The sequence below is a fragment of the Betta splendens genome, chromosome 7, assembly GCF_900634795.4.
Source record: "Betta splendens chromosome 7, fBetSpl5.4, whole genome shotgun sequence".
Lineage (NCBI taxonomy): Eukaryota > Metazoa > Chordata > Actinopteri > Anabantiformes > Osphronemidae > Betta > Betta splendens.
In genome coordinates this window covers 10,210,067-10,237,978 of record NC_040887.2, presented here as the reverse complement: position 1 = coordinate 10,237,978, position 27,912 = coordinate 10,210,067, and the positions used below count along the sequence as shown (strand labels likewise).

At 41.0% G+C, this 27,912-nt stretch overlaps 1 protein-coding gene and 1 long non-coding RNA gene across 2 annotated transcripts in view; one reads left to right on the top strand and one right to left on the bottom strand.

Moving 5' to 3' along the window:
• Nucleotides 1-21,892, top strand: part of LOC114858771 (teashirt homolog 2) — a 34,420-nt gene extending 12,528 nt beyond the window's left edge. Inside the window, exon 2 of the mRNA XM_029156334.3 lies at nucleotides 18,185-21,892. Within this exon, the coding sequence (XP_029012167.1) occupies nucleotides 18,185-21,216 (3,032 nt within the window). The 3' untranslated portion in view covers nucleotides 21,217-21,892. The remainder of the gene's footprint in view (nucleotides 1-18,184) is intronic.
• On the bottom strand, nucleotides 144-27,876 carry LOC114858772 (uncharacterized). Its single transcript, XR_005897881.2, has 3 exons — nucleotides 27,574-27,876; nucleotides 1,179-1,285; nucleotides 144-949 (listed from the first exon to the last, which is right to left on the bottom strand). It is a non-coding gene; the product is annotated as an uncharacterized LOC114858772 (long non-coding RNA).
• Between the last annotated feature and the right edge of the window lie 36 nt (nucleotides 27,877-27,912).

Here is a 27,912-nt window from a genome sequence, read left to right as displayed (position 1 = left end):
TGAATCATAGTGTTTGTTAAGGGTCAGTTAAAAAAGCAAACGAGATAAAAAACAAATCTCATTTTAAGCAGATACAGACATGTTACAGTACACAGTACAGTAAGAGATATAAAAAAATCCAAAGCAAATTTTTTTTAATATATAGCATGGAAAGTATTTATTTATTCAACCAATTGTCAGGTGGTAGTAAATTCATGTTGCTACTTTACATTACATTTATTATCTTGCCAGTTATAAATAGCACACAACATTAGGGTTTTTATATTTACATGTAAACATTTGTTCAACTTAAGAGTTGCAAATCATTATTAACATAAATATTATTTTGATTCAACATTTATTATAATAATAGGATTGTAAATGTTTGTTATAGCTTCAAATATAACATCAAGATATTTATGTTAATAAAATAAATCTTATGTTAATAAATAAAATTGGGATTTTATTGTGCATAGACTACAAGGGAGACTGCTGCAAGAATATGGAGTCTGTGGACAGTATAGACTACATTATAACACACTACAATCCAGTACTTACAAAGCATATCTGATTACAATAGGAAACTATCAAACTAATAATAAAAAAAAAATACTTATTGCAAAATAACTAATAATTTCTGATGTTACTGTTACTTTGTTAATAATTGTTTTCTTTGTGGTTACATAATACTGTTTGCTTATCATAGTAAAAATCTATATATTTCAGTATTTTAAACAGCTGACTAGATTTTAACTCAATATTATTATTAAATAAGCACTGTTATAACCACAATCATTTGTCAGTCTTTGCTCGTTACTCTTGCATTCGTGGGAAATTGTCAGTCTGTGAATCCTGCTAACGCTGAGGTTGAACAGCTACCAGCTTCCAGCGTTGCCATGTATGTGACTGGGCACCATCTTGTGTCCTGAGCACTAAGCAGCAGGTTGTTCCGTGGCAGCACACCAGCTGCCTGTAGCAAGGAGAGAGGGAGAGGAACTGGGCTGGGCCTCAGCTATAGGCCTGTGAATTATTGACCCTCCTTGATAAACCCCTCTGAATGACAGTGTCATAATTCAGCCTAAAAGTTTGCACTGTCACAAGAATGAGCTAACTGTCTACGCTGAATATATGGGTGCAATTTTCGAAATAGGTTTATAGCAATTCTTAGGAGAGGAAGGCGAGATAGTGATATTACTGACTTTATCACTGCAGCTGAGCAGTATCCAGCTCTGCTCCCTTCTGTATCTCTATTCCTCCACAGTGGAGCGGTGAGGGATCACAACGTGCACGCTGCACGGTGTAGGTGCTGCTAAAGACAAAGAAATTCAGCTGCTAATAGGGAAATGAGAAGTAGTTTTTATAGTAGTACGGTACAATCCTTTCCTTTATCACAAGCGTACAGTGTGTGAGCTCGTACAATTTATGATGTTGTTTTCCAATTTCTCTAAAAGATCTTTTTCTGTATTTACAGTTACGAACATGAACATTCAGCGAAACATTTCATTATAATATCAACATATGGCAAAACCTTTCTAGTGTGGCTTCCAGAGGCTAGGCTCTTTATATTTAGCCTAACAATTACTCTTTGTGAGTGAAAATGAATCACACCAAATGTAATTTAATAATAGGAGACGTGCTGAGCACCAGGTAAAATAATGAGTCATCGTGTCCATAACGTACACCTACAGTATAATCCCGTTTTTTTCATGGTCTGTGTTCTTAATGTATTTAAGGGCAATATGCACATCTTACTGCTGCAGTCCCACACAGTCTTTTTCTTGATTTCACAGAGCGTCTGAATGCATATGGATCTAATATGAGCCCAGTATAGTGCGTCCTATAAACTGATTCTGATCCAGCCTTTAAACAAAAGGAACACTGTTGCATTGCCATCCGCCGCTGATGCCTCTCCCTCTTTGGCTCACATTGAATACTGGCCTTTAATGGTGTGATGGGTGGTAGCTGTGTGGGAAAAAAAAAAGAAAGGTGCCTTGGTTATTGGGTTGGTTGGGAAGAGGTAGGCAGCGTGCGGCTGGATTTTGCGTGACTGGCATCGATCAATCACACTGAGCGGAAGTTAATGAAGCAGGCTATGGTTTATTAAAGGGTTAGAGAGAGAGAGGATTACCACGGGGCCCGGCTTGCCAGCGAGGGAGGAGACGGTGCTCCTCTAATGGTTAGGGGGCTAGTCAGAAAGCAATTAAGATATTTACTTTGAGCCGGCTCTTGTTATGTGATCTGGGTGTGAATGCATTTGGCTTTTAGATCTACTTTTCTGGCCCACGTGAAGGAGGAAATAAACACACTGCCGCTAAACTATGTCGATCCGCTCCAGGTTTGGGTCAGGATGAAGCGGGTTTGATAGAGAACGTCAAATCGAGCAAAGGCTGTAAATGCCGTTTCGTAGGATGTGGCCACTGCAAATTACGGTGAGATCTGGATTTTGAGACTGTGAAACAGCCCAAATCTGAGAGGAAAACATATAAGTGCACGGAAGACCAGCTCTCTTGGAGAGTTTGAAAGACAAATGAGTAGCAGGGTAGTGAAAAATGCAAAGCAGATGTTTTTCTCACCATTTTTAATGGCAGCAAGACATTAGTGATGCCATTACAGAGACCTTTTATGGCTTCTTTTAATCCCCTGGCCTGCCTGAGGAAACAAACCCCTTGTGGTGCAAAGTAGCCTCTTTACTTCAGAATGACAATTTGAACCCATTTCCAACTCATTTCTCTAATCTGCCACGGGGTTTTACATGGCTTCCTCTGTAATTATTCTGCTCTGAAATCAAAGGTGGAGAGATTAAAACGCACCTATAGGTAAACATGTGCCGCTCACGTGGGCTTGGCCCAAAGTCTCTTTTGTAACAAATATGAAATGTCAAGAAATGTAAAAAAAAAAAAAAACATCTTGTGTTGAGGATTTGTCCACGCTGTGATTTATTCGGGGCACTTGGTTCACATTTTCCACAAAGCAATCTTTCAATAGAAGACCCAATAACCACCAGTTTACATTCGGCGTGGTGGATTTACATGCAGTGCCGTGTTTGCTGTCTGCTCGCTGCATCAGACCCAGCCTGTAAAGCTCAGAGGAGCACTTATAGGGGTCTGGTTAGGGGCTAAAAATGAGCTGGAGATGAACTATACGGCTCCATCCCGCAATCCGGCCGACAGTATATCAGCCGGGTCGCAGCTGTATGGATGTGTGTGTCTGTGCGAGCGCTGGGCTCATAAATATCTCCCCTCCAACACCCTCCCCCCGCCCCCCTCTCGCGCCACCCCAAAGGTGCCTCACTGATGGCGAAAGGATGTCGCTGTCTGGGTGATTGAGTGCTGCTGGTCCCGGACCTGGGCACATTCCTGTGCTTCTGAGCTCAAGTGGGAGGCCTACTGCCGAGCACTGGCCTGGAGGCCTGCTCGGCAGCGGGATGCGCCGCTCCTCCCGCCTCCTGACACCACAACAACCGAGCAGTCCTGCTACTTCAGCATCTTTTAATAGAACAGGCGAATGAATAAATTAGCTGGATATTTGTTTTGGGGTATGCGTTTAACACACACACACACACACACACACACACACACACACACACACACACACGCACACACACACACACGCACACACGCACACACGCACACACGCACACACGCACACACGCACACACACAGAGTGCGTATATGCAATACAGCCTTATTTGAACTTGCTCTTGATTTCTCTCCATTGTCACTCAGTCAAATCTGAAATAATCAAGCAGCGGTAATTAGCCTCACTTGCTGCATTGTAATTGGGGGCAGATGGAGGTTGCTCGTTCTATATTCCCCCCCCCTTTGATAATTGCAGACATTAATGTGCCCTCTGTACTTATTTTCTTTATCCTCCTAAGCCCGTTCCCATAGTTATTTTAATGCTGCAGGTCCTTGTGCTTTTCATCCGTCATCAGAAGCTCCTGCTTTTTTAAAGAGAGGGGAGAGTTCGCTTTGGAAGCCCTACTGTCCATTCCCTATTTGGGTTTCAGCGCCGTCAGACTTCCCACCGCCTCCACCATGAGAGCCCTGACACTGTCCAGGTCCGTCCTACTTGGCAAGAGGCAGAGCTACGGAGAAAGGCAGAGTTTATTTCCTGTTCTTGTGAATCATATATCAGTACAATTCCCCTCTGTGCTGTTTGGCAACGGCGGAATGACGGGTGTCATTTATCATAGGGACTGAAAGAGGCTGTGGGAAAAGGGATTTGAATTCTTCTGGAAGTGTGTGGACTCTCCTTAGTGGTGAATCATTAAACGGAGGAGTTTTCAACGGGGATATGAGTAACTCCTCACGCTGGTACTTTGTTCTCCTCTTTCATTGGTTGGCTCTGTCATTAAAGTCTCAAAAATAAGATTTACTAGTTTTATATAAATTGTAAAGGGACATGACATTTAACTTGTAATTGGGGATTTTGTTCTGCTCAATCCATTAAGTCGCTCCTCAGAGTTTGGTTTGACACAGGCTCCCTTGGTCATGCTTTGCTAGAATTATATTTAAGCTAATTTAAACGTACAAATTTGATTAGCGCTGCGTTTGACAGCCTCTTGTTGTCCTGCTAAGATTTCATTTTAAACTTCCCCGTGTGCACAGTCCCTTTTTTTTTGCTTCGTGCTTTATGTTGACTGGTGTTTAAGATTGTGCTTTATAAACATTTTGTGTTCCTTTGGAGTTTTCCTTTCACTTGTCACGGATGGTTACCATTCCCCACATTTTGAGCCGGGTGATCAAAGAAAATGACTTTTGATAGGTTGTCACCGGCTCCTCAGCTGCACTGGCAGAAATAAACGCATCAAGCTTTAACTTATTCTCAGAAAAACATACTCCCTGCCCCTGCCGCTCTAATTGAGCACAACTCCCAGGAACCTGTGAACACATTCAAAACCGACTAGATCATAAATCAGGCTTCTATAGACAAACATCATCCCTTCCAGAGCTTCCCACAAGGATGGACTGAGTTCCATGAGCTTGCTAGAAGTTAGTTAACCTTTTATATATATTTTGTACCCATCACCCTTTTTGCTATTAGTTTTTTCTTGAACTTAGTTGAAGTCCTGATCAAATAAAAAGTGTCAATAAGGCACCGTGCAGGGAGACGGGCCTCGCTGTGTTTCAGCTGTCAGCAGCTGTTAGTTGTCTCTCATGTGCAGATCACAAAGTTAAATGTGCTGTCAGCAAGTCCTCAGCTCGAAATAGACGTGTTGAGGTTAGCCTGAGAAGCATCAACATCCCCCCCCCCCCCTTCCTCCTCACCCCCAGCCCACCACTGCTGCCCGGCACAATATGGATCCGTCCAACAACGTGAACGCACATCAGATCGGAGCACAAAGGTGTAATGAGGTACATTTTCAGCTTTCAAGGTGTTGGAATCTGCTAGGAAACAAAATGATCCAGGGCCATCTGCAAGAATGCATTATTAACACGTCAATATACAGCATTCAGGCTGGAGCAGTGCAAAGGCGAGCTCTGCGGAGAGAGCTACATCTTTGTTTTGTGAAGCCGAGCACCGAGTGCGTGACCTCTCGCAGAGGACCGGAGTCCCAGGCCGGTATCTTGACATGTTAGCCTGCCACCGCCTGCTAAAGAAGAGTGGAGATGCCCCCAGAGGTAAATGAAAACATTTGGTTCTTGCCAGACCTGTTCATGTCTCAGCTGGGCCACATGAGCTGGCAGGTGACGTGTGTACTGAGAAGAATCAGAGACCGCAGCGGTGGCCTACTTCTTTTTCTTCTGCGCAGGACACAACCCAGAAACACGGATGAATATGTTTTTGGCTCAGAAAGTGCCTCAGTGAAAGTGACAAAAACTGACCTGCATCCAGTTGAAATTCAGACGGCACCTGTGTCTTTTTATACTGAGTGTTCAGTTTCATTCAGTGTGAGAGCAGAGTTTATAAAACCCCCTTGTTAGTGAATAGGAATATTTCTTCTTTTCAGTGGCGGTGCTTTCCTAATTATCCTGGTCTTTGGTAGATCATTTTCAGAAATATACTTGACATTACAGTATGTCACCGTCTCGTATCAACATCTGGAATTACCAGACAATCCACATCCAGGTCTCATGGGGAAGCATAATTGCAATTAAAAGCACAGTGCAAATGTTAATTAGGGAAACTACTTGAATCTGGAAACAGTAAATGTCTTAAATATTTTTCTTCGCACGCCTGTTTATATTCGCAGCCTAGTGCGAGTTCCAAGATATATTTAGAGTTGGAGTCGTGTTTTTAAACATCTGGTTCGCATGAAATGTTGAATATTGCTAATTTTAAACTGCAAAGACGTTTCCACCTTGCAGTAATGCTGAGATGTTCTCCAGCTGACTTTAAGGCTTGTAGTGGATAACACTGCAGTTCATCGGGTTATTAAATCAGAGAGAATAGCAGGCTAACTTCTGGCCATTCTTGTGATTGATGAGCCAGGCTTCATTTGCTGAGGCGGTGTGTTTGTTCCTGTGTAATTGTCTACCAGATGGCTAAGCTAACTGTTCTTAAATGCCTTCAGACCTGCAGGGGTCCTGGGTCTTAACATTTTCTCTGCTAATGACATTATGCCTGCAAACATCTCAGGTTTTTTTTTTCCTTTAACTTTTTTAACTCTGATGTTTAAAATGGTCATGCGAGGCATTTAGCTCCAATTATTTCCTCTGTATGTTGCTATTTATAATTTGTTCAAAGTGAATTGTTTATTGATAAACTCCTTTGTGAAAATGAGCCCACTCAAACTTAAAGGCAGACGAGAGAATGAGGGGGGAGGAGAGAGAACAGGACTCTAGTCTACCTGTGAGGAGTCAGATTGGAGGAGAAAATGGATCTAGGTGGCAGTGCAAGTCATCAATCACAGCCCCTCAAGGGGAGCTGCAGCTAAAGCTGCTCTGAAGTGCTATCTGTCAGCTGCTGTGATCCAGCCGGGGGACCAGAGAGGGGCTGTATCACCACCCATCAGCTCATACTCAGCAAACAACTGCCATGTAAACATGGGCAGGTGCTCTTGTCAAAGTAACCCTAGTCCCAGTTCATGAGGCTTTAAATATTTTCCCAAACGGTCAGTCGGCCTTCTCTCTGTGAAGGGGCGTCCTTCATTCAGCGATACGGCTTTTCCTGTAACAGCGCTTTGATTATGACTACTTTTGGGAGGCTTGTAGTAATAAAGGATGGAGTGTACTGCTTCCCTGCCTCCCTCTCAGTTCTGAATAAAGCCACCAAGTGCTTCTCCGCCAATGTCGAGCCACGTCTGTCGATACCTCTCAAGATGGATAGTTGTTCTGCATGCTTATTGATTCGGCACAGGCCAGAGATATAAGTATCATTTGTCATTTCTGGAATTATTTGGAGTCCTAGTTAAAACCTAGTGTGGGGGGGAGATGGCTGTGCCTTGGGGGGGTTGGTAGTGGGGAGTAGCAAGTTGTCTGGGCTTTGATGAATGACTGCACGGGTTTTTGGTTTTTACTGCGAGCGCCGAGGCCCTTTAGCTGCTATTTGCTTTCACCGTGGTCCAAGAAAAATAATGCAACGGGGTCCAAGGACTGAGCAGCATCGTCCTGTCATGTAGCGTAACATCGTGCAGGGTGGTCCAGGCAGAAGAGTCTGGAGGAGGGTGGGCCTTGGACACTACATGCTGCTTTTTTCAAAAGACCCAGTAGGTTGTAAAGCCGTCCTGCTGCTCCGTGATCCCAGCTGACAGATTCGAAACACATGCTATGAATTTGAAGATTAGCTTTCCGAAATCTCCAGTTTAACAACAAACAGATTTGTATTGTTTTTATTTTAAACCAGCGCACAATGGAGAACTGTGGCGTGGTTTGGTAACAGTAGCAGCAGTGTATCCCTTTGACTTTGATTATCTTTTGCTTTGGGCACCGGGCCAGAAGCAGAGTCTGCTTCATTACTGTATGGATCATCTTTTAAAACCATTTAAGATCAACGAGCGCTATTGTCCTAATGATAGAGACTACAGGAAGTTCATTACAGTCAAATCCTTTGATTCATTCAGCCGTACAGACAGAACCGTTGAGTTAACAGATTAATTCCTGCCTCTCGTGCGAGTGTGAAAGAAGTATTTCCATTTTTATGTCTCAAAGTCTGACTGGAAAGTTACGTGGAGGAGCAATTTGGACCTTAGCGAGCGGAGGGAAAAGCGTTTAACAGAGGAACATGTTTAACAGCAGCAAAAAAAGAGAGAACAGCAAACCTCAAACACATGAATGACAAGTAATTATTTCGCTTGTCCGTCAAACTGTGTTTTGATGCGAGGATGCAATCAAACATGATATGAACAACTTCAAGCCTTCAAGTGAAAATGATTCACAAACCGCGCGTGAGCTTTTGTGTTGCGTCACAGCGTGAGTTCACACACACACACGCGCACACACACACACTGGGCAGCCCCTGACCAACACTATGGCCACAGCTTTTCAGTGTGCGATGACCATTGTGTGTTCATTTTCATTTTAGCTTGCCAAAGTGTCTCCTCACAGCAGGACGGGGAGGGAGAGCGACGCGGAGCAGCAGCTTCGTGCTCCTTTCACTTTCTCCTCGTACGCGGTGGGCTGACCTACTGCCCCCGGTCTCCTCTGCGTAGCCATCAAACAGGACAGTGCGCCGTGCTCAGCGCACTCTCATCACGCGCGCTTCTCTCACACGGGCAGAGAAGCCTCCAGAAGGCTCTGATGAACACTTCATACCAGTGTCACAGCCAAAGAATAAATTACAGGCAGTTTAACGGTGCACTTTGGTTTTTACAGAAGCCATGCGAAGTTGGAAAAATTAAAAACAATACGCATTTAATTACAATTGTTTGTTCTACAGTATATAGTGATAGAGAGTATTTGCATTAGTAGGTCAGTCTTCTCCATTTTGTTTGCCAGAGCAGCGAACGGACAGACAACAGAGGCCCTGCTTAATCCCTTTGGAGAAGTAGTGCATGAATTGATATATCCTCCTCCTTTCTCTCTCTCTCTCTCGCTCGCCCTCCATCTCTCCCTGCAGCCTCCTGCTAATGTCTTTCCTAGAACTTGAACAAACAGCCTGTGCGTGTAGGACACATAAGACAGATGTTTAGGATTACTTTCACCTCAATGCACTATTGTGTGCACTTTAAAGTAGCTCAGCTGATGTGGAATGCCACTCATTCAACGTCTCCGCTCATCCAGGGTTCCTCCTGTTTATCAAAGTGCCATCTGCACCCAAGACAGAGCGCAGTTTTTAAGAAGCAGGATGAGTTTGAGTAAAAAAAGCCTAATATATCTTACACATGCCATTTTATATGCTGCGGTAAAAAATAACACATGAATTTGGAGACTCTGTTTTAGTTTCCATCCATTCATGTGCACAAAACCTTAGAATTGTTTTTTTCTTCTACAGAAATACAGGAAAGCTCCATCTCTGGGTTCATGAAGTATGTGTGTGTTTACAGATGTAGAAACAAATGGGCCAGACACACTGATATTGTTGAGAGGTTATATTTGAGCAGAGCACTTATCTAATCTGGCTGAAGCTGGAGGAAGCGGCTGTGGGACAGGGGCCGGGGATGCTGCATCTTTAATTACCATTGATATCGCAATAGAGAAGAGAGGGATGGAGGAGCATAGCTAGGGGGGTGTATTGAGAGAGGGAGAAGACCCGTGTTCACTTTTTAATTAAGGCTCCATAGTGTAACTCGTCAATGTACATTATTGGAAGAATGAACGTCAATGCCATTGCTTTTTCTCTCCCTCCTTTATCTCTGTCAATGATTCAAAGACATGATTTATGGTTTGTCTCCGTCTTTCAGGATCATCCATCAAGCGGCCGGCTCCGCTGCAGCGCCACCCGTTGTAAATCATTCTGAAAGCCTGTCACTCATTTCCATTAACCGTTCCTCTGTCGCTCTGGTCTCCGCCTCCCTCAACCTCCTTTTCCTCCCCTCCGCCGCCGCCATTCATCCTCCTCCACCAGCCCCCTCTCCTCCCCCTCAGTGCACAACCTACAGCCGCGCAGGGTATCAGTTCCATTCCGCTGGTTCATCCGCCTACCTTCTTTTCAATAAATTAACCACTTTCTCCCATGCAATGAATAAAAAGGCGCCGCGCTCGTCTTGCAGCCGGCACCTACTCCTCCTCCATTACAGCTGAACACCTTAGAAATGTCACGATGCTGACTTGTAGGCTAAATGAGGATATAGCATAGTGGAAATATTTTTGTTGCAGTGACTTAAGCTGTGGTATTTGAACATCTCTTGGGCTTGCAGTGTTGTATAAACAGTCATAGATTTATAGGAATTTTCCTTAATTTAAGCACATAACACACACTATACTTACTATTTATATTACTTAATATTTATTACAGTATGCAGTACAATAGTATTTACTATTTGGGTCTGTAACTAAAGATGTTGCGCTAGAATGGATGAATCTTTTTTCAGTATAAGTGGTTAAAATTGTCAGGGCTTATATTTTAAAATCATAAATTTGTTAAAAACATAAACATAAAAGTCGAGCCAAGATTTATTTGATAAGCTCTCAATGATGAAAAATGACAGTAAAGATGTGATGAATAAAAATAATGAGCAAAGTAACCCAATTGAAGTAATACTGTACTGTACGTGTATTTGTGGAGTATTCTTTAGACTCATTTGAGTTGTGACTGTGTGATTCTTCAGAGCTTTTAAAATGGTAGACGTTCAACTTAACTATTAATGGATACAATATTTTGCCTGTAATTATTCCATGTAGCAGTATTGGGGAGTCCTGCTATTAAACACTGTTGGTTTTCTATCTACCAGTGGTTTAATTCAGCTGCTCTGACAAAGACTGCAGTCTTTAACCAGTTAAAAAAAAAACAGGTCTTATGAACAGAAATAATTGGCTCAATGGAGTGACTGTCAATCTCTTACAATGGTTGATGTGCCTGCTCTTGGGAGCCCAATTCACTGACTTCCTTTTTCATTCTAATCAACATCTAGATATCAACACAGCAGAATACCCACAAACAGCAGAAAGCCTGTTTTGAGGGGACACTTTCAACTATTGGGTGCCAACACATTTCACTATTTGGGCAGCCATTGTTCTCAGAATGGGCTGTCAAAGTGACAATGCACACCAGGCAAATCCAGAAGTTTGCACTTTTCAGAAAACAGTGGGCCCTAATCATCACGCTTGACAACAAATTTGCCATTAAAATGAATGTGAATAGGAGGGAACTGGCTGTTTTGAAGCATCTCTGCCTCTCTTACTGTTGCTTGTCTTGTCCCACAGAGCTCCAGGTTTGGCTGGCTTGCTTCTCTCCTTTTATGTTTGCCATGAAGCAGCCTTTGGTCTAGAAACTGACAGTACCAGGATTCAACTGCAAATTCACTCTGTAGCCTCATTGTATTTAATGAAGGGAAAAAGCAGCAATCTACTATTAATGAACTTGGAATGTAAAAAAAATGCCTCCCTTTGCTGAAAACTGAATAAAATTGCATGTACAAAGAAAGCCAGGCCTGGACCCCGTCTAGAATCTAATGAAAGATCCATACAGGGGCAGAGCGAGAGGGAAGACTTAGTGAAATTAGTGTTTTAATAGAATACTGTAGATTCATCAAGGCCTGACCTTGATGGAAGCCTGTTGTCTTTCGGGAGAGTCTGTGTTTGGGGTTCATGCAAAGTTTATAATGCAGGGACTGTACACGGCCTCTATCCTGGACATCTGCTGATAACAGGGAACACTACATACAACACAGGTCACGAGAGAGAGAGCGAAGGAGACTCAGCACTGGCAGCTTTTATTTTGATACTTCATTATTATTTTGTAAAATAACACTTGGGACGACCAATGAATAAAATACCAATTTGATATTAAAGACAATTAATTCCTGGATGTTGGCCTTCAGATGCTAAATACAAATAAATTCTGTGATAAAACACAAGACAAGGATTGTATTGGGAAAAGCTCTTTTGGTCTTTTATTCAGGCTAGAGTCAAAACGCTTTGAGTTATGAAAAGGTTGAAAAGCGTTACACTAGAGCAGAGCATTTACCATCTAGTGGGCATGAAAAACAAACAGCACATTAGGTGAGTGCAAGCTATCATAGCTTTCACTCAGTGTCTCATAAGGCTAGAACAAAGCTCCTATGTGTGCGAGGCAGTGGTCCTTTAAACCATGGCCCACTTTCCTCCCCGTTGCCACACAAACATTCCTGACTGACATTCAATCAGGGAAATTCGAACCAAAGCAAGATGGTCTTTTATTAGTACCGCCCTGTTTGCTTGACTGGTCAGCTCTAATGTGCAAAGCGCTTTGAGTGGCGTACTGTGAGATGATGGGTTCACTCTCTGATAAGGGTGAATGAGGGGTAAACTGCTCTTCTGCAGAGAGGAACCGTCGGACCTCATCATGTCGGTCCTGGAGAGCTGTGTCGCCGGCTCCTCGGACGCCGGGTGACAGAGCGGCGCGAGGGCTGCTTCCCCTGAGCTGAAGTCAAGCTGCTTCCGCTCCAACAACTGGAACTTTTTATCAGCCAGGGTAGAGAAGACGTCCAAAGTCTGACAAATATACTCTGATGTGTTTAAGGTTCTTGAGTTGTAACATTATCCTACTTAGTCACCAAATTTTTTAGAGTTACTGTACCTACACTGGCTTATCAGCAGAGGGCAAATAGAAGAAAGGTTTGCAGTAGAAGTACGCACATAATTCACTTGTGTAGCAGCATCACAATTAGACAACTGTGTTATGATGTTCCAGTATTTGATATTGTTGGATAATTGAGCATTGATGTAAGCAGTATTAGTAGTGTTATATTGTAGTTGAGCTAAAGCTAATTGTGAGTGTTTGTTACTATACTGTACTAATTACATCAAATTAATGGATTGAACAAAATGATCAAACAGTAAAAACAATAATATGTATCAAAAACCTTTATTATGTTATGAGTCAACCAACCCTTTGTTCTTTCCATGAGTATATCTACTGCATGTATTGCATTTGTAGAGCATAGTCGATATCCACATGTGTTGGTGCAGCTGGTTTAGTAAAACCTGTGACTCCACGTGGGACATACAGTTTGTGTGAATGCCTTTCTGATATGACCCTTTGGTGGCGTGCAACATCAGGCGATCGCATGTGATGCACGTTCAAAGGGATGACTTAGGGGCCGGGGCGCAGATTGCGATTCTCTTCTACAGCTCACTTCCAATTAGGCAGCGGGCCAAGTGAGAAGAAGCTTTTGGTAGGCATCAGAAAGGAGCAGCAGATTCGCTCAGCGGCACGAGAGGGACGAGGCGAGGCACGGCTGATCTAATGTGATCTCAGTTTAAATATCACATGCGACATGCAAAACAGACTCTCAGAAGTTCCCACATTAAATGAAAACACTCCAACTACTCAGACTGTGGAGCTCAGCTTGCCTTGATTTCTTTTTTTTTTTGTTCATCGCTGTGTTGATTGTGCATTCCAAAGTTCTCTGTGTTTTTAGTTAACAGAATGTTGGTTGTGAAAACATTTTTGATTAATTGCCACAATTATTGTGATCATTTTTGCCCAAATGAACAGCCAGATGGCAGGATATGGTGTCATATTTGCGATCCTATCATATTAATCTGGCTCTGGGTCCATCTGAGCACATTGTGCAATTTGCTGTGTTCACAATCTGTCCTCAAGTTGTCCATGTCTTTTTTTTCTTTTTTCTTTGAGCTGAGTTTTTATTTGATTTAATTAGACTATTAAATATTAAAGTTGAGGGTGTGTGAAAGCGATGCATTTATCTGCATGAATAGGTTGTGTTTAGTGAAGTAAGTAATGCGCTTTAAGTAACATCTCTGTCATGCATAAAAAAATGAGTACCAATCCTTCTATCTCCTGGTTTTGTAGTTAAAGCCTCAGAAAGATCAGACAAAACCACCATGTGGGGGTCATGGCTGCTTTTAGACCCACATTTCAGTATATATCTTGAACACACTGCACCACAACATTATTATTGGCCTTTTACATCTAAATACAACATTATATAAACTCTGCTATAGGGTGCTTCTTCCTTTGAAGCTTTTCATTGGAGTCTTTTAACACCATTTAACAGTGCTGGAAATGAAATAATGGGTCAGATGGGAAATAGCAATGGATTCTTATTCAAAAGCAAGTCATAAATGATTTCACTCTGTGATATCAATTAACCTCCAGACAAATTTTGTCAAAAGAAGCAGCCTGAGTGCGATTGTTCTCACTTTACTCAGCAGTGTCCTTGGGCTCGATGAGACTGTTTCCTGACAGGGAGCAATAAAGAGAGAGGTGTTTACAGATCTTTACAGATGGCTTCGGGGCTCAAAATTAGCTCTTCACCATTTCTCATGTGATTCGGGTTCAGAATTAACTTCAGATGTGTCATCAAGACTATCATCAGGATGTCTGACAGTGTATCGTTTTGATCTTGACGTGCGCGGCTCACTCAGTTAGTCAGATATCACTGTCAAATATTAAACCTTGTGGCATGTGTGTCTCATGCTAATGATAGCTCGGCGAAGAAATCACATCATGGTGGCTTTTATAAACACAACATCCTGTTTCCACATCGGAGGCACAAAAGAGCTTTGCAACTTCGGAATCCTGATTTCTACAAAAAGTACTTTTCAACTGACATTTCGCACCTATTTATAACAGCAGATGAGCCTGGTGACTAAGTGTTTTTAAATGCACAGACACCATTAATTGGGTACACTGCTTACATGGGAGAGGAAGCAGAAAGGGGAATGAGATGATAGTTACTGAGACAGCCAGGAGATTGCTCAGTGATCCTGACCTGCATTGTTAGCGTGTGCTCTGCCTATCTAACAGGCCTCCTTGTGTTTTTTCCCCCTCTCCGCCGTTTTTTCCTTCTTAACATGGCATAAATCTGTGAGATGAAAATGTCATGGAGCAGGTTCATTTTGCAAAGAGGTTTTGATTGCCATGCGCATGTAATTGATTGTTCCAAGGACAGGGGGAAATCTAGAAATGTCATAACAGTCCTGCTTAGGTTGGTCCCACTGCTAGGCAATCAATGAGAAGTAAAAAGAGATATTGATTTGCGAGCAGCAAAAACTGTAGCCTGAGACAAGCAGAGAGCACTGGGGAAAGTGGCACAGATGTGCAGACCTGTCACTGGCACCTATGAATTACCCAATCTTCTCTGAAGATACTGTTACCTCAGACACTCTCAGTGTCCTGGGCCGGGTATTGCAGCTGTCCATTAGCTAAGCTCCTCAGGCTCCGAACTCTTTGTGGCTTGTCAGATTAATGAAGGAAACGTTGACCTTCCGAGGGATAAATGTTACAAAAGTTTCTAGTGCCATCTTAATATTGAAAACAAAATGCTCGTTCCCAGCTGAAGCACGCAATTGTCTTGATGTGATTGACACATTTTAAATAGGAGATGTGCTCCGTGAAGATATTAATGATTACGGTTGAACTGTAGCATGTATGTTTTGGCAGCAATCCGTCCGGGCAGCCTGCTGCCATCAACATAGGAATGCAGTAATAATCATAAAGCGATATACTGTTTCCTATGTAGTTAGTGGGTCTCGTTACATTTTGGCACAGCAACCAAGCTCCTGCTTCTGTAAATCTATGCTTCACTATGCCAAGAGTCTGTTCTAACGGATAAAGGTTATAAACACTTCAGTCGCCTGATTTACAACGGACACCCCAGGTTTTTTGACCTTTGCATATGTCTGTCTGAAGATATAAATTTTTAGTGACACAGATTGGAGGCTTGACAGCAGTTTATGACATGCTAAATCTCAGACGCGGAATGCAAAACTCTTGTTTTGTAAAGCTGGTCGAGCCGGGGGTCGGCTGGTTGCGCTTACAAAGCAGACATTTCCTGCTTTTAGTAGGTTACTTCAAAAATGCTAATACCAGTATACGCTTGCAACAATGCTGTAATCTGTTTATATCGTTACGCCTCATAATGCATAGATCTAGAGCATTGTACTGTATATGGATCTTGTGTCTGTTGCATCATCGTCCTTGAATTTGATCTTGCATTAAGGAGTGGTGCAGCTTGGCATAGTGGCAGTACTGTGGCAGACCAAGAGCTGGCAATGCACAGTTATAAATGGTGTGGAAAGCGGAGTTAGACATGTGGGTATCTTGGAGTGATCCCCGCCAGAAGGTTAATTGGTGCCTCTGGCTGTCTGCTACTTAGGGCATCTGACAGAAAGGCATAAAACAGCAGAAAGGACAGCTGTTAATCTTTGTCACTTCAGTGCTCAAATGCTAAGACGTAACATAAACACTCATATTCAAATTTACAGTATAACTACATAAGGGGTTGAGTCTGGGAAAACAGTGCAGGTCTTTGCAAAATGCACATTTATTTAACAAGATTCAGCAAAACAGAAAGTGGTTATGGTCAATTTTGAGACAGGGGAATATGCAAGAAATAGCCTCTGCACAGCAGGGTGGGGTGGACTGGAAAAATGTCCCCACTTTGCGCAGGTTCTTACCCATCCTGCAGTTTTTTTGACGTCAAAGTGAGAGGACATCAACTGTGAGCTTGTCACAGCCAATGCTGCTCTTATTCACTGTGAATACTGTATATAAGACTATAAATAAAACATACCTCTGTGCTTTTGACAACTCTCTCCCTCAGCATCAAGGGTGTTTTGGAGGCCATCGCTAATCGTGGTTGGCCAATCAAAACAGCTCTCGTGCGGTGGATCAAGGTCACAGCACGCTGGGGCTCTTGGGTGTGTGTGTGTTTCTGTGCGTGTGCAAGCTCTTGTTCACCAGGCCCCATTCTCCATGTTTGTTTTGAAAGTCCGAATCCCATCTCTATCTCCATCCATTAGCTGGCAAGCAAATCACCTCCAGGGTTTCTCTTGAGGCACTTGTGAAATATTGATAAAAAAAGTCTTATTTTCAGAAGGGGAAGTAGAGAAGACATTCAATGGGTTGCCCAGTGTGGGACTCCTGAGTGCTCAGCTTCAGCCATCCCCTCATGGAGAGACCTCTAGTCAGAAAAGAAATATTAACCACATGAAATGCATAAGTGCCTGGATAGGGCTGTTATGTCCCATTCATATTTAACTCACAGCACCTGCCACGTCTCTCCCAAAATGCACATTTTCCAGCATGACTATGAGGTGGAAAAAATCCCAGTTATGTGACAACCCTGACAAACTGCATTTACTGCAGGATGTCTTGATAAGATATGGAAACATTGGTTGTGATATTGTTTACATGGGGGTTGCTGGGTGGTTAGATTCAAATGAATGTGAAATGGCTAAAAGGACGATCTGTGTTCACATTACAGTATAAAGAGCAGGCCCTGTAGCCACACAAGAAACTCTCAACGCTGAGTCAGAGTTTCCACTAATTGGATGAATGGAATGTGTCAATTAGAAATACTGTTGTTTAATTATCTGTAAATTGAAGCAATAATGTTTGTGCTCTATGAGTTGAGAGAATGAACAGGTGAATAATGAAAGAAGTAATTGCTGTTTATGAGGTTGTCAGGGAAAATATAATGCTGTGACAGATTGCAAATAATTCTTAGAAATATTGTATGATTGCGTAATTTTTATTATAATTGAATCAGCTTTTTCAACACCGTGATCATTATCAGCATCAGCATTCACATGGGCTACATATTTTATGTCATATGAACAAACTGTGTTTGCTGAATACTGAAACTTTGTATTAGTGATCCTCTAAAGTAATGCTTTTGTATCTTTGACAGACTGTTAGTTATTGCATTGGAAAACCCTAACACTGTTCAAATTTAGTTTCTGAGCAGCTGAGATGGAGTCTAGACCAGCAGGCCGGCATTTTCATTGCAGTTTTGAAGCATCCGTAATCACAGTGGAATAGGTCATTTGCAATAACACTTAACAGGCCCCAGAAGAATCAATTTCTTTTTGTCACTCAGTGGCCAATGATTGTTGTAAACATCTCAACTTGAGGTCAAGAAAACCTTGGCCACAGCACTAACTCAGCTGCCTATCGTGAATCACATGGTGCTGTTACTCCAGCAGTAGTCTGTTAGTAAAGACATTATGTCCATACTCTCCAACCTCCTTAGGAACAAAGCAATCCCCATTATGGCCTGAAATTGCTTTTGCAACTAAAATGTGCAGTAGTACTCCATGTCCTATGTAGACTTTCAAAATTTTGCCCTGAAAATTCAATTATAAATTCACTAAACTTTTGTGAAATACTATATTTTTCTGTCATTAAATTCCTTCTTCTCTTCCTTTTCTAGTGTACATGCCAGACGATGGTGCTGTTCTTCAAGTTTCCATCACAGAGGAAGATAGCGAGAATGACACCCAAACTGAGGAGGAATGCTCAGAGAAGACCAGCCCCAAACTGTCTGAGGACAGAGAACTAGACAACAAGAGCACCAATGCTTACAGCAACCAGAACTCTCCCATTAGTGTCCTGTCCAATCAAGAGGCTGAATTAGAGTCGCACCTTAGTGACAGCAGTGATAGACTCTCCGATTTCAAAACCTCCTCGCCATCTGAGAGCCAAAGGGATGAAGAAAGTCGCAGCTCCAAACACAAGGAAGACATGGGCAGCAGCTTAGAGAAAATGAGGGCAGCCTATGCAAACTTTCTCTCTGATTCCTACTGGACGGGAATAGGAATGGACTTAAAAGTGGGCAAAAACACCAGCAAAGCTAACTGTGATAGCACCAATGGAAGCACCAAGAGTGAGTTTGATTGGCACCAAGATGCACTCTCCAAAACCTTGCAACAGACACTCTCTCCAAAGCCTGCATCCAAACCCAACCTCTTTAGCTCAGTTCACCTGTACAGGCAAACCACCAAACCTTGTGGTTCCGTGTTTACAGGAGCAAGCCGGTTTCGCTGTAAGGATTGTAGTGCCGCTTATGACACCCTTGTGGAGCTCACGGTCCACATGAACAAGAGTGGACACTACCAGGACAACAACCACAGCAAACAGAATAATTCCTCTGCCTCTTCCTCTAAGTCTAGGAAACGCAATTTACAAGACATGGAAGGGAAAGAGGATGCACAAAAGGTTTTGAAGTGCATGTTCTGTGGGCACTCTTTCGACTCACTCCAGGATTTGAGCGTCCATATGATTAAAACAAAGCATTACCAAAAAGTGCCTTTAAAAGAGCCAATCCCAGTAATCACACCCAAATTGTTGCCACCAGCAAAGAAACGGGCTTTTGAAGCAGTAAGACCTTGCTCTCCAGACTCTACGACTGGTGTATCTGGCTACACTGAGGCTCAAAGGGCAGCAACCATTTCAAATGCTAATAGTAATCGCTATAGCTATCAAAACGGAGCAAGTTATACTTGGCAATTTGAAACATGTAAGTCTCAGATTCTTAAGTGCATGGAGTGTGGAAGCTCCCATGACACTCTCCAGCAACTCACCACACACATGATGGTCACAGGACACTTCATCAAAGTCACAAATTCAGCCTCTAAAAAGGGTAAACAATTAGCACTTGACCCCCTGGCCATAGAGAAGATCCAGGGTTTAGCTGAGCCTGCTGCCAGTGATACTGAGGGGGATAAGGTGTCTCCAAAAAATGCCTCCCCTGCTAGGAGTGAGAAGGATTGCCAGCGGGAAGGCACATCAGACAAAATGGAAGAAACTGAAGCTAAAGATGATAAGCAAGAAAATAAAAATCAAAAGGCAGCCAATGGGGCTTTCAAGTACCCTTATCTCCGTGAGGAGGATCTCGAACAGGACTCAGGTGCAGGAGGGGACATTCTCAAATCTTTAGCCAACACGGTGGCCTCTGCTATCAATAAAGCTCAAACAGGGACACCAAGCTGGAGTGCCTACCCGAGCATTCATGCTGCCTATCAGCTCTCAGGCATCATCAAAAGTGCTCCACTCTCTGCATCTCCGCCTGCTCAGCTAAAGCAGACATTTAACCACAAGCTGAGACCAATTGCCCCAAAGGGGAAGTTATACCACAATACTCCGGGAACAGAGGCTCCCCAGCGACAGCATCAAAATGTGGAAATCAAAAAAGAAAAGGCTGGCATTAGCGATAGCAAAGAAAGTCAAAATATGAAGTTTGATCTGGTTGAGAATGATGAAAGCGATTGTCAGGATGAGTCCTCTTGCTCTTCAAAGCTTGATGCAGACTACATGAATGAAGGAAGTGAGGTGATCAAAGAGAAGTTGAGCCCAGATTTTTCTGACAGAGGCAAGACACCGAGTCCCTCTGCCAACAATGGACGCAGCACTACAGATCCTCTCAGTGACATTCCAGATATTCTTGGCATAAACCCTCTCAGTGCACTGCAGTCAGTTTTGAACAATCACCTGGGCAAAGCAAACAAACCCAATAACTCGAGACTAGATAAACTCTCTGCTCATACCCAGTCCATTTTTGCTGACATGAACCGTAGCAGTGAGAAACCTGTTAAGTTGGGAAATCTTATAAAAAGTAGGCCTGATACCTTTCTCTTTGTTAACGATGACCAACCAATAGACCTGACAAAATCTAAATACAACAAGCCAAGTTCATCGCTACTCCAGCCCTCCGCCCTGATTCCACAGAAATATGCTCTGTCTGACATAGCTGATATGGTGAAAGATCTTCCAAAAGCCACAACACCAAAACCATCCGTACCGTCACGAATCCCCGCCATGAAACTGGAATCAGATGTCAGGCGGTTCGAGGACGTGTCTGCAGAGGTGTATTCTGTCCACAAGCGTAAAGGCAGACAGTCCAACTGGAATCCTCGCCATCTTCTCATCCTGCAAGCTCAATTTGCCTCCAGCCTTTTCCAGACCTCTGAGGGGAAATATTTGCTCTCAGACCTTGGCCCTCAGGAACGGATGCACATCTCCAAGTTCACCGGTTTGTCCATGACCACCATAAGCCATTGGTTAGCAAATGTAAAATACCAACTGCGGAAAACTGGAGGGACCAAATTTCTGAAGAACATGGACACAGGCCATCCAGTTTTCTACTGCAATGACTGCGCTTCCCAGTTTAGGTCACCCACCACATTTATTTCCCATCTGGAATCCCATCTTGGGTTTCAAATCAAAGACATGTGCAAAATGCCAGTAGAGCACCAGACGAAGGTAGAGGAGCCAGAACTGTCAAAGGTCCTCAGTGTCAGAGCCACAGAGGCTCTGGTCACAGAGGAAGACATTGACGCAAAGTTCAAATGTAAGCTCTGCTGTCGGACATTTGCAAGCAATCATGCAGTCAAACTTCATTTGAGTAAAACTCATAGCAAATCACCTGACAACCATTCACAATATGTAGAAATGGACAAGGAGTAGTTTCATATTATTGTCACTTTTATTATTTTCTTCCCTTTTTTTTAAATACACGGGTCAGATATTTCAATCGTTTTTCAATTAGCGTTGTATAGTGTGCATCAATACAATGTTTAAAACATTTCATAGAGTACAGCAAAAACACACTGGTTAGAAATTGTATAAGGAAACACTAAGAGATACTTTTGCACCCTGCTAAAATGCATCACCAGTAATGAAATATATTACTGCTTGAAGAAATATAATTGCTGATGTTTGCATGCAATAGCCTGGGCTATGACTACTATTTATTTGTATTATATGTCAAGTTTCAATTGTATTTCAAAGACAAAATAATGAACTAATTGTACTTTACAACTTCTGTAATACAGTATATCTGCATAAATGTGCAGCTAATACAACAAGAAGTGTATTGCTATGTAAAGATGTTTTGTGTTGCAATGATAGAAGAGAAAAAATGCACTTTAATAAATGTTTAATCACCAGTTTAGACTCTGATTATGTACATGACTCAAAAGTAGCTAGGCTAGTTTGGCATTTCACATGTACTGTAAATATATTTTAGAAGAGAAAAAAAACAGTGTGTTTCATGCAACAAGGTAAAGGCAAAAACAGATGATACCTGTGATACATGCACCTTTTTTACTTATTCGAATAAACAGTTAACATTTTAATAAGAGCTTGCTTTTTTTCTTCTCCTTTTTCAAGTTTTCTTAAAAGACTGTTACTGTTAAGCACGTTACTGTGTTATAAACAACAAATACTGTACATCATTTAGTTGTTTTGCAAGTATTGTAATGTTTTCTTAATTATTTGCAAAATTCCTAATATTTAAAAAAATATTTCCTAGGAAAACAACCAAATGTGAGAAATAGACACATAACTGAATCTGTACAAATAAATCTAAAATTAATTTCTAAGAATAGGTGGGTTAATTAAAAAGCTTTGTAGTAAGCAGAACTCTTATTGTAAAGGAGAATCAAAGTACATTTGCATACATACAGTGTACTGCATTCCCTTTTACCTTATGACTTTTAGATACACCCCAAAGATATATCTTTTTTATCAGACTTTATTGCTTTCCTGTGAATGCTGCTGCCGTTGCTGCAAGATGGTATCATAACAATTAAACATATTTCCTCCAGCTCTATTATTTCAAGGCTATTAAAAATAATTGCTTCCTAAATTCATAAACATTTTATGCAATTCATCTCTTTTCAAGCAATCAAGTCCTCAATTACCTCCACCCATCAAATCTCGATTTTATAACAGGCAACTGACATTTGATGGTAAATGGGAAAAAAGCACACGAGCACAGTGGTGATTTGAATGCTGTGACACCAACTTGCCCCCTATTGTTGGAAATGAGCAGACAATCACAGTGTTCATCAGATGACTCCTAATGCAGTTAAAGTATTCAGCTATAATTTCTCCCTGCATTTATAATTACTGTCAAAGACCACACACCTCAGTGAGCAGATTAAAGCTATAAATTATTTAGTGCCTTTCTTCACCGACAAATCTGTGATTTGTCTGTTGAGCCATCATGTTTTAGAGAAGCAACTTGCTCTAAATAGAAGCAAGCATTGTTCTGGGGCTGCAGCAAAATGCTTTACAAAAAATAAGCATAAGAACGCTTTTGGTTTGCTGTCTTCATTTGAAGAGGCTTTTTGCTAAGAGAATGGGCCCTCCTGTAACACCTGCTGTGTTTATTTTCATTTGATTGTCTTTTATTCTTATTTTTTGTTGTCTCTGCAAATCCCTGTGAGTCCAAAGATCAAATCATTATTCAGATCATATATAAGCCACATGTTACAAGCTACATTTTGAAATATAAGCAGAGCCCAGTAAAAATGTACCCAAGGCTAATCACAGAAAAACATCATCATCAGTGCAATCACTGAAGGGAATTATTTCTCATAGTAGTCTTTGACCAAAATTTACTCTAATGAGTCAACGTCAGAGCAAAATTCTTAAAAACAATAATAACTTTGATGTACAAAAGACAGAGTGTAGTGGGTGGACATCAATTTTCCACATTAGCACAATGCTATGTAATAGTATGTCATTTATTAAATACTGATATACTTCAGGTAGCATAGCGAAGGCAATTCAAATTAGCCTTTCTTCCTTTATATTATTTCATTTTGAATGTTTGCATATTAACATAGTTAATCACATCATATATCTAACATGTCAGTGCTAATTACAGAACACAGTCTGCCTTTTGATTGTGACAGATTTCAGGCAATGTAACATGTTCAAATGTGGACACAGTTTATATGAAATAAATAACATCTACGTTGGTATGGGCACATGACGTAGATGACGCAGATGGACCACACTCCTGCTTGCACCTAATCAAAAATTATAACATATTAATAAAAATGTTTATTGAAAAATATGTATTTATGTCTCAGATCTTTTTGTTTCAAAGAAATGTAAATATTATGAAGCCAATCAAAATATGCAACCCACACATTCATTAAACGTGTAATTTAAATATGATTGATTTTACCAAAGTTTAGCAGTAAAATTAATTTCAAATGTTCTAGAGCCTCAGAAAGAACATATCGCTGTCCGACCTACAACATCAGAAGTGCTTCCATTTGTCCCAGCTTTGGCGTTCCTTCGTAAAACTGTTCTAATAGCTTGGTTGAAAAATCAAATTATGCACATAAGTACACTTATGCATTGCAGAGGCAGTGAATTTCGACCTTAGCAAAATTGACGCCAGCTCCCATTTGCAAATCCTTTGTCAATCTGTCATTAAACATGCTATCAAATAATGATAAGTGTACGCTCCTTGCTTGCACTAGCGTGCATCTCCCTGATGCTGATGTGCTGTAATAGGGCAAATGTGCATCAGAATTGTGCCTGCTTGAATACACACAAAACATTTACACTGTGCCTGACTTTGCCTCGCCCTGTGCCAGACAACCATGGATTCTCTGCATCATCTGGCCTGTAAAACAGAGGAAGCGAAGTGGGAGTGGGGAGGAGGGCTCACAATGTTCATCACACAGCAGCAGGGTAATGACTAGCTCATGTGTTTAATGAAGGCATTTAGAACTTATACTGGCTATAATGACCCACATCCTAACTCCCTTTTCTCCCATTTATTCTCCCCAAAGTCCTCAGGTTATTATGTCCCTCTGAGAAATATCCCAGAAAGAGCATCACATCTCTTCATTCCTTTTCACTGAGATCCCAGAACCTTCCACTGTCCTTTACCTGCAATGGACAACTGCAGATATACTGAAACCTCATTCGTTTTATGCATGGAGAAAATGTTTGATATGCAAAAGTAGTTCAGAAATGATGCACCTAAATGCCAGACCTCTGCTTTTTGGTAAATAGTGGGCTGTAAAAATATGCTTTATAATGTATTCTGCCTCTTGTGATTGCGAGCTTTAAAAGACAAAGAGGAATGTATGTAGTTCTGCTCCTGAGCATACATAACATCATCCCAATAGCCCATAGTCCTCCACTGTTAATGGTGTTGCTTCAAATATGCTAATTAAGCAAAATAAGTGATGAATGGAATACATTTGATCAATCAAGTAGGCCTAAGCCCCTGGTGCTGCATATTCATTGTACATCATGAATATGAAACCAAAGCCATTTATCAAATATCAGTTGCACATTTGTATCTTATTAATCATACATGCTGAAACTTCTGTCTTGTCAAAAAAGCTGAAGGGTGATGAAGCACTTGCAAAAAGGATTAAACTCAGGGAACTCAGGGTAGTGCTTCAGTTATAATGCATGAGATATTTTCAAACTTGTAGAATCTTAAATAGTCAGTAGATCGTGGAGTCTGATATCGCTGAGATGATTACTTTTTGATTTTCTTTTCTTTATTTGTTTCTCTTTGGAACGTTGCCTAAACGCTTAACAATTACAGATATTTGCAACTTCAAGGTTTATAGTGGGTCATTGAATGTTTTAACTGCTTAATATTTTAGCAATTATTTTATGCAAGTCAGAAAGTTTTTTTTCTATAATATGGATGGAATTTAAGAAAACGCTCCAAACATTTTAAATATAGACCTATTGCTTTTTTTAATACTTAAAGTTGAAAAAAATGTAAACATGTTTTAAGGAATTACAAGTATTAATGCATGTATTGAAATATAAACATATAATTTATTGTAAACCTAACAATTCAGGAAGGTTATACTACTGCATAACATTTTTCTTTAATAACCTTTACTTGATAACAACAATATTAAATAAATTTATATTGGAACAAATGATTAATTATAAATAACAAATAAAAAAATGATACTGTGAGCTTTTGAAAACCATGGTGCAGCATTGTAGGCAGTAGATGAAAGAACTAGCAATTGATTGCCAGAAGTTCATCAGTGCATCCTTCATATTTGTCACCCAGCATGCCTCAAGGCAGTGTGCTAGCTCAAATTGAAGCTGACATCTTCCAAATATGAAAGCAACAAATCACACATTTTTATTGGGCTTAATCTCCAGCCTACCTCCTTGCAGACGTCAGCACAGTCATGGACACTGCTCTAATTCTTGGCGACTGCTCGTCCCCCTCAACCATCTCTGGACCAGCAGAGCAAATGTACATGCTCAGACACCAGAGACAGGGGTGACGCCTACACTGTAGCTTATCAGGAGGCTTTAATAATGGTAAGAACGTACACCTATGTATTGTTTTGGACCCTTGTGAATCAGACTGTGTGGAACTGCTGGAAGCGGTATTGAGACTTTGGACTGGTTACCAACTAACCTAATCATGCTTTCTCTCTCCCAGTGACACACCTTGTTCATATTGAAATTGGTTTGAATAAATATTGCTTATCAAATTGGTTGTATCTGTCCATCCGTTTTTAAGACAACCAAGAGGGTAGGTCACCCTCTTGTTTTGCTGTTGCATATTTTAAAAAACAAATGCAACAACATTTCTTACTTATATTTGTAATGAATAGTTTGTTTGACTTTGTGTAAATTTTGCACGACTAGTGATTCTATATTGGTGTCATGTCGATGCTATTGTAAGCTGTACCAGTAGGAGTTGAAGATTTTTGGATGTCTATTATATTATTGTATATTTAACTAGATTTAATTGAAGTGAGTAGTGTGGTCTCGTTGTGTGCTTTTGCTAGTAAGAGATGTTTTTGTTTTAATCATCTTGGGAAAGGTTGAGCTTAGAAATGTTAAAAAAAAAAAAGGACATGAGCTGAAACCAGTAATACGCTTGTGTGTATTAGTTCTTTGATGTTGCTATGATCAACTGATCAACAGATATTAACAGCGGAAGCTTTCTGTGTTTTGTAGTAACAGATCCACACATAATGAATATGAAAAATATTACAATGAAATATTATTGCACTAAATTCTACAAAGATTTGATGTGTTTTGTAGATGAATACATAGAGGCTCTATCATTAAATAGTGGTTTATATCAGATCTTTTTGTGTTATGACATTTTGTTCAATACAAGAATGATAAATTGTTCAAATTTGCAGGACAAAATAAAGGTTACCAGCTTAAAATTGCTATAAGTTAGATGGTAAATATTGTTTTATTTCTTGGCATAGCACCTGCGATATAATACAATAACATAATTAGATATCAGTAATATTTGACATACTTTGAAGCAAATTATACTTTATAATTGCACTTCCATTTGCATTTATAAATGAAGTGATTGGTCAGTAATACAGCGCTTTGGTCCTAACTTACTTTTGAGAGTCTACTAAAACTTGGGAACATGATTAAACTCACAGCTGCGTTTTCACATTTCCAAAATTATACAGATGAGCCTTAGGAAGAGCTGTGCAACATCTGTTTGGTCATTTATGTGTCAAACACAAAAAATAATAATAAATGACTGATCTCACTTTGACAAAACGTGGAAAATGATGAAAATGAAAATCTTACTATTGCTTTCTGGTATTCAGAAACGCACTGATTGGTCCAGAGGGAAATTATATTTAAAAAAAAGTGACAGATCTGTTGCAGATTGGTCCAGATGGGGAAATTTTGGGGAACAACATACATATTACTGCTTAGTTCTGCCAGTGTAGTTCTTGAGGGTAGCTCTTCTTACATATCATACAGTTCGACCGGTTTGAATGACCCCATTTTGTGCACAGCTACAAATATTTAAATAATTGTTTTTGAAAAATTTAGCACAGTGGAGTTCAACTGTCCCTCTGGCGGGACACCCAGTGGTCATCTGGAGTAATAGCACATCTCCTACAGCCTTGATAAAAAGCTTAAAACTATGGCATTACGGTTTTAAAAACGACTTTAAGGTTTAACTAACACAGGAAACGCTAGCACTGAAATGTAGCAGGGGTCTGAGTTAAGCTAGTCGGTGCTCCCTACCTTTACAGGACGAAAGACGAACCAAACTTAAAATAATAAAATAACGGCGAACTTTTAAGTCAAAAACTACGTTAGCTGGAAAAAAAATCACCAAAACTTGCATTTGCTGAGATCCAAGCATCTCAAAAGAGCATGTATTTCCTTTTGTCCATGTTATTTCTGCTGACTAAACAAACGTTAATGCTAAACTCTCGCATAGTCTCGCGGTAAAAAAGCTAGACCTCTTGAGACCCAGTAGGTTCATGAGTAAAGGCGCCATCTGTGAAGGTTGTGGACTCTTCCTGCCAATAAGATGCGGCCTCCATGAAAACGGAACAGTGTTATAGTCCAAGAAATAAC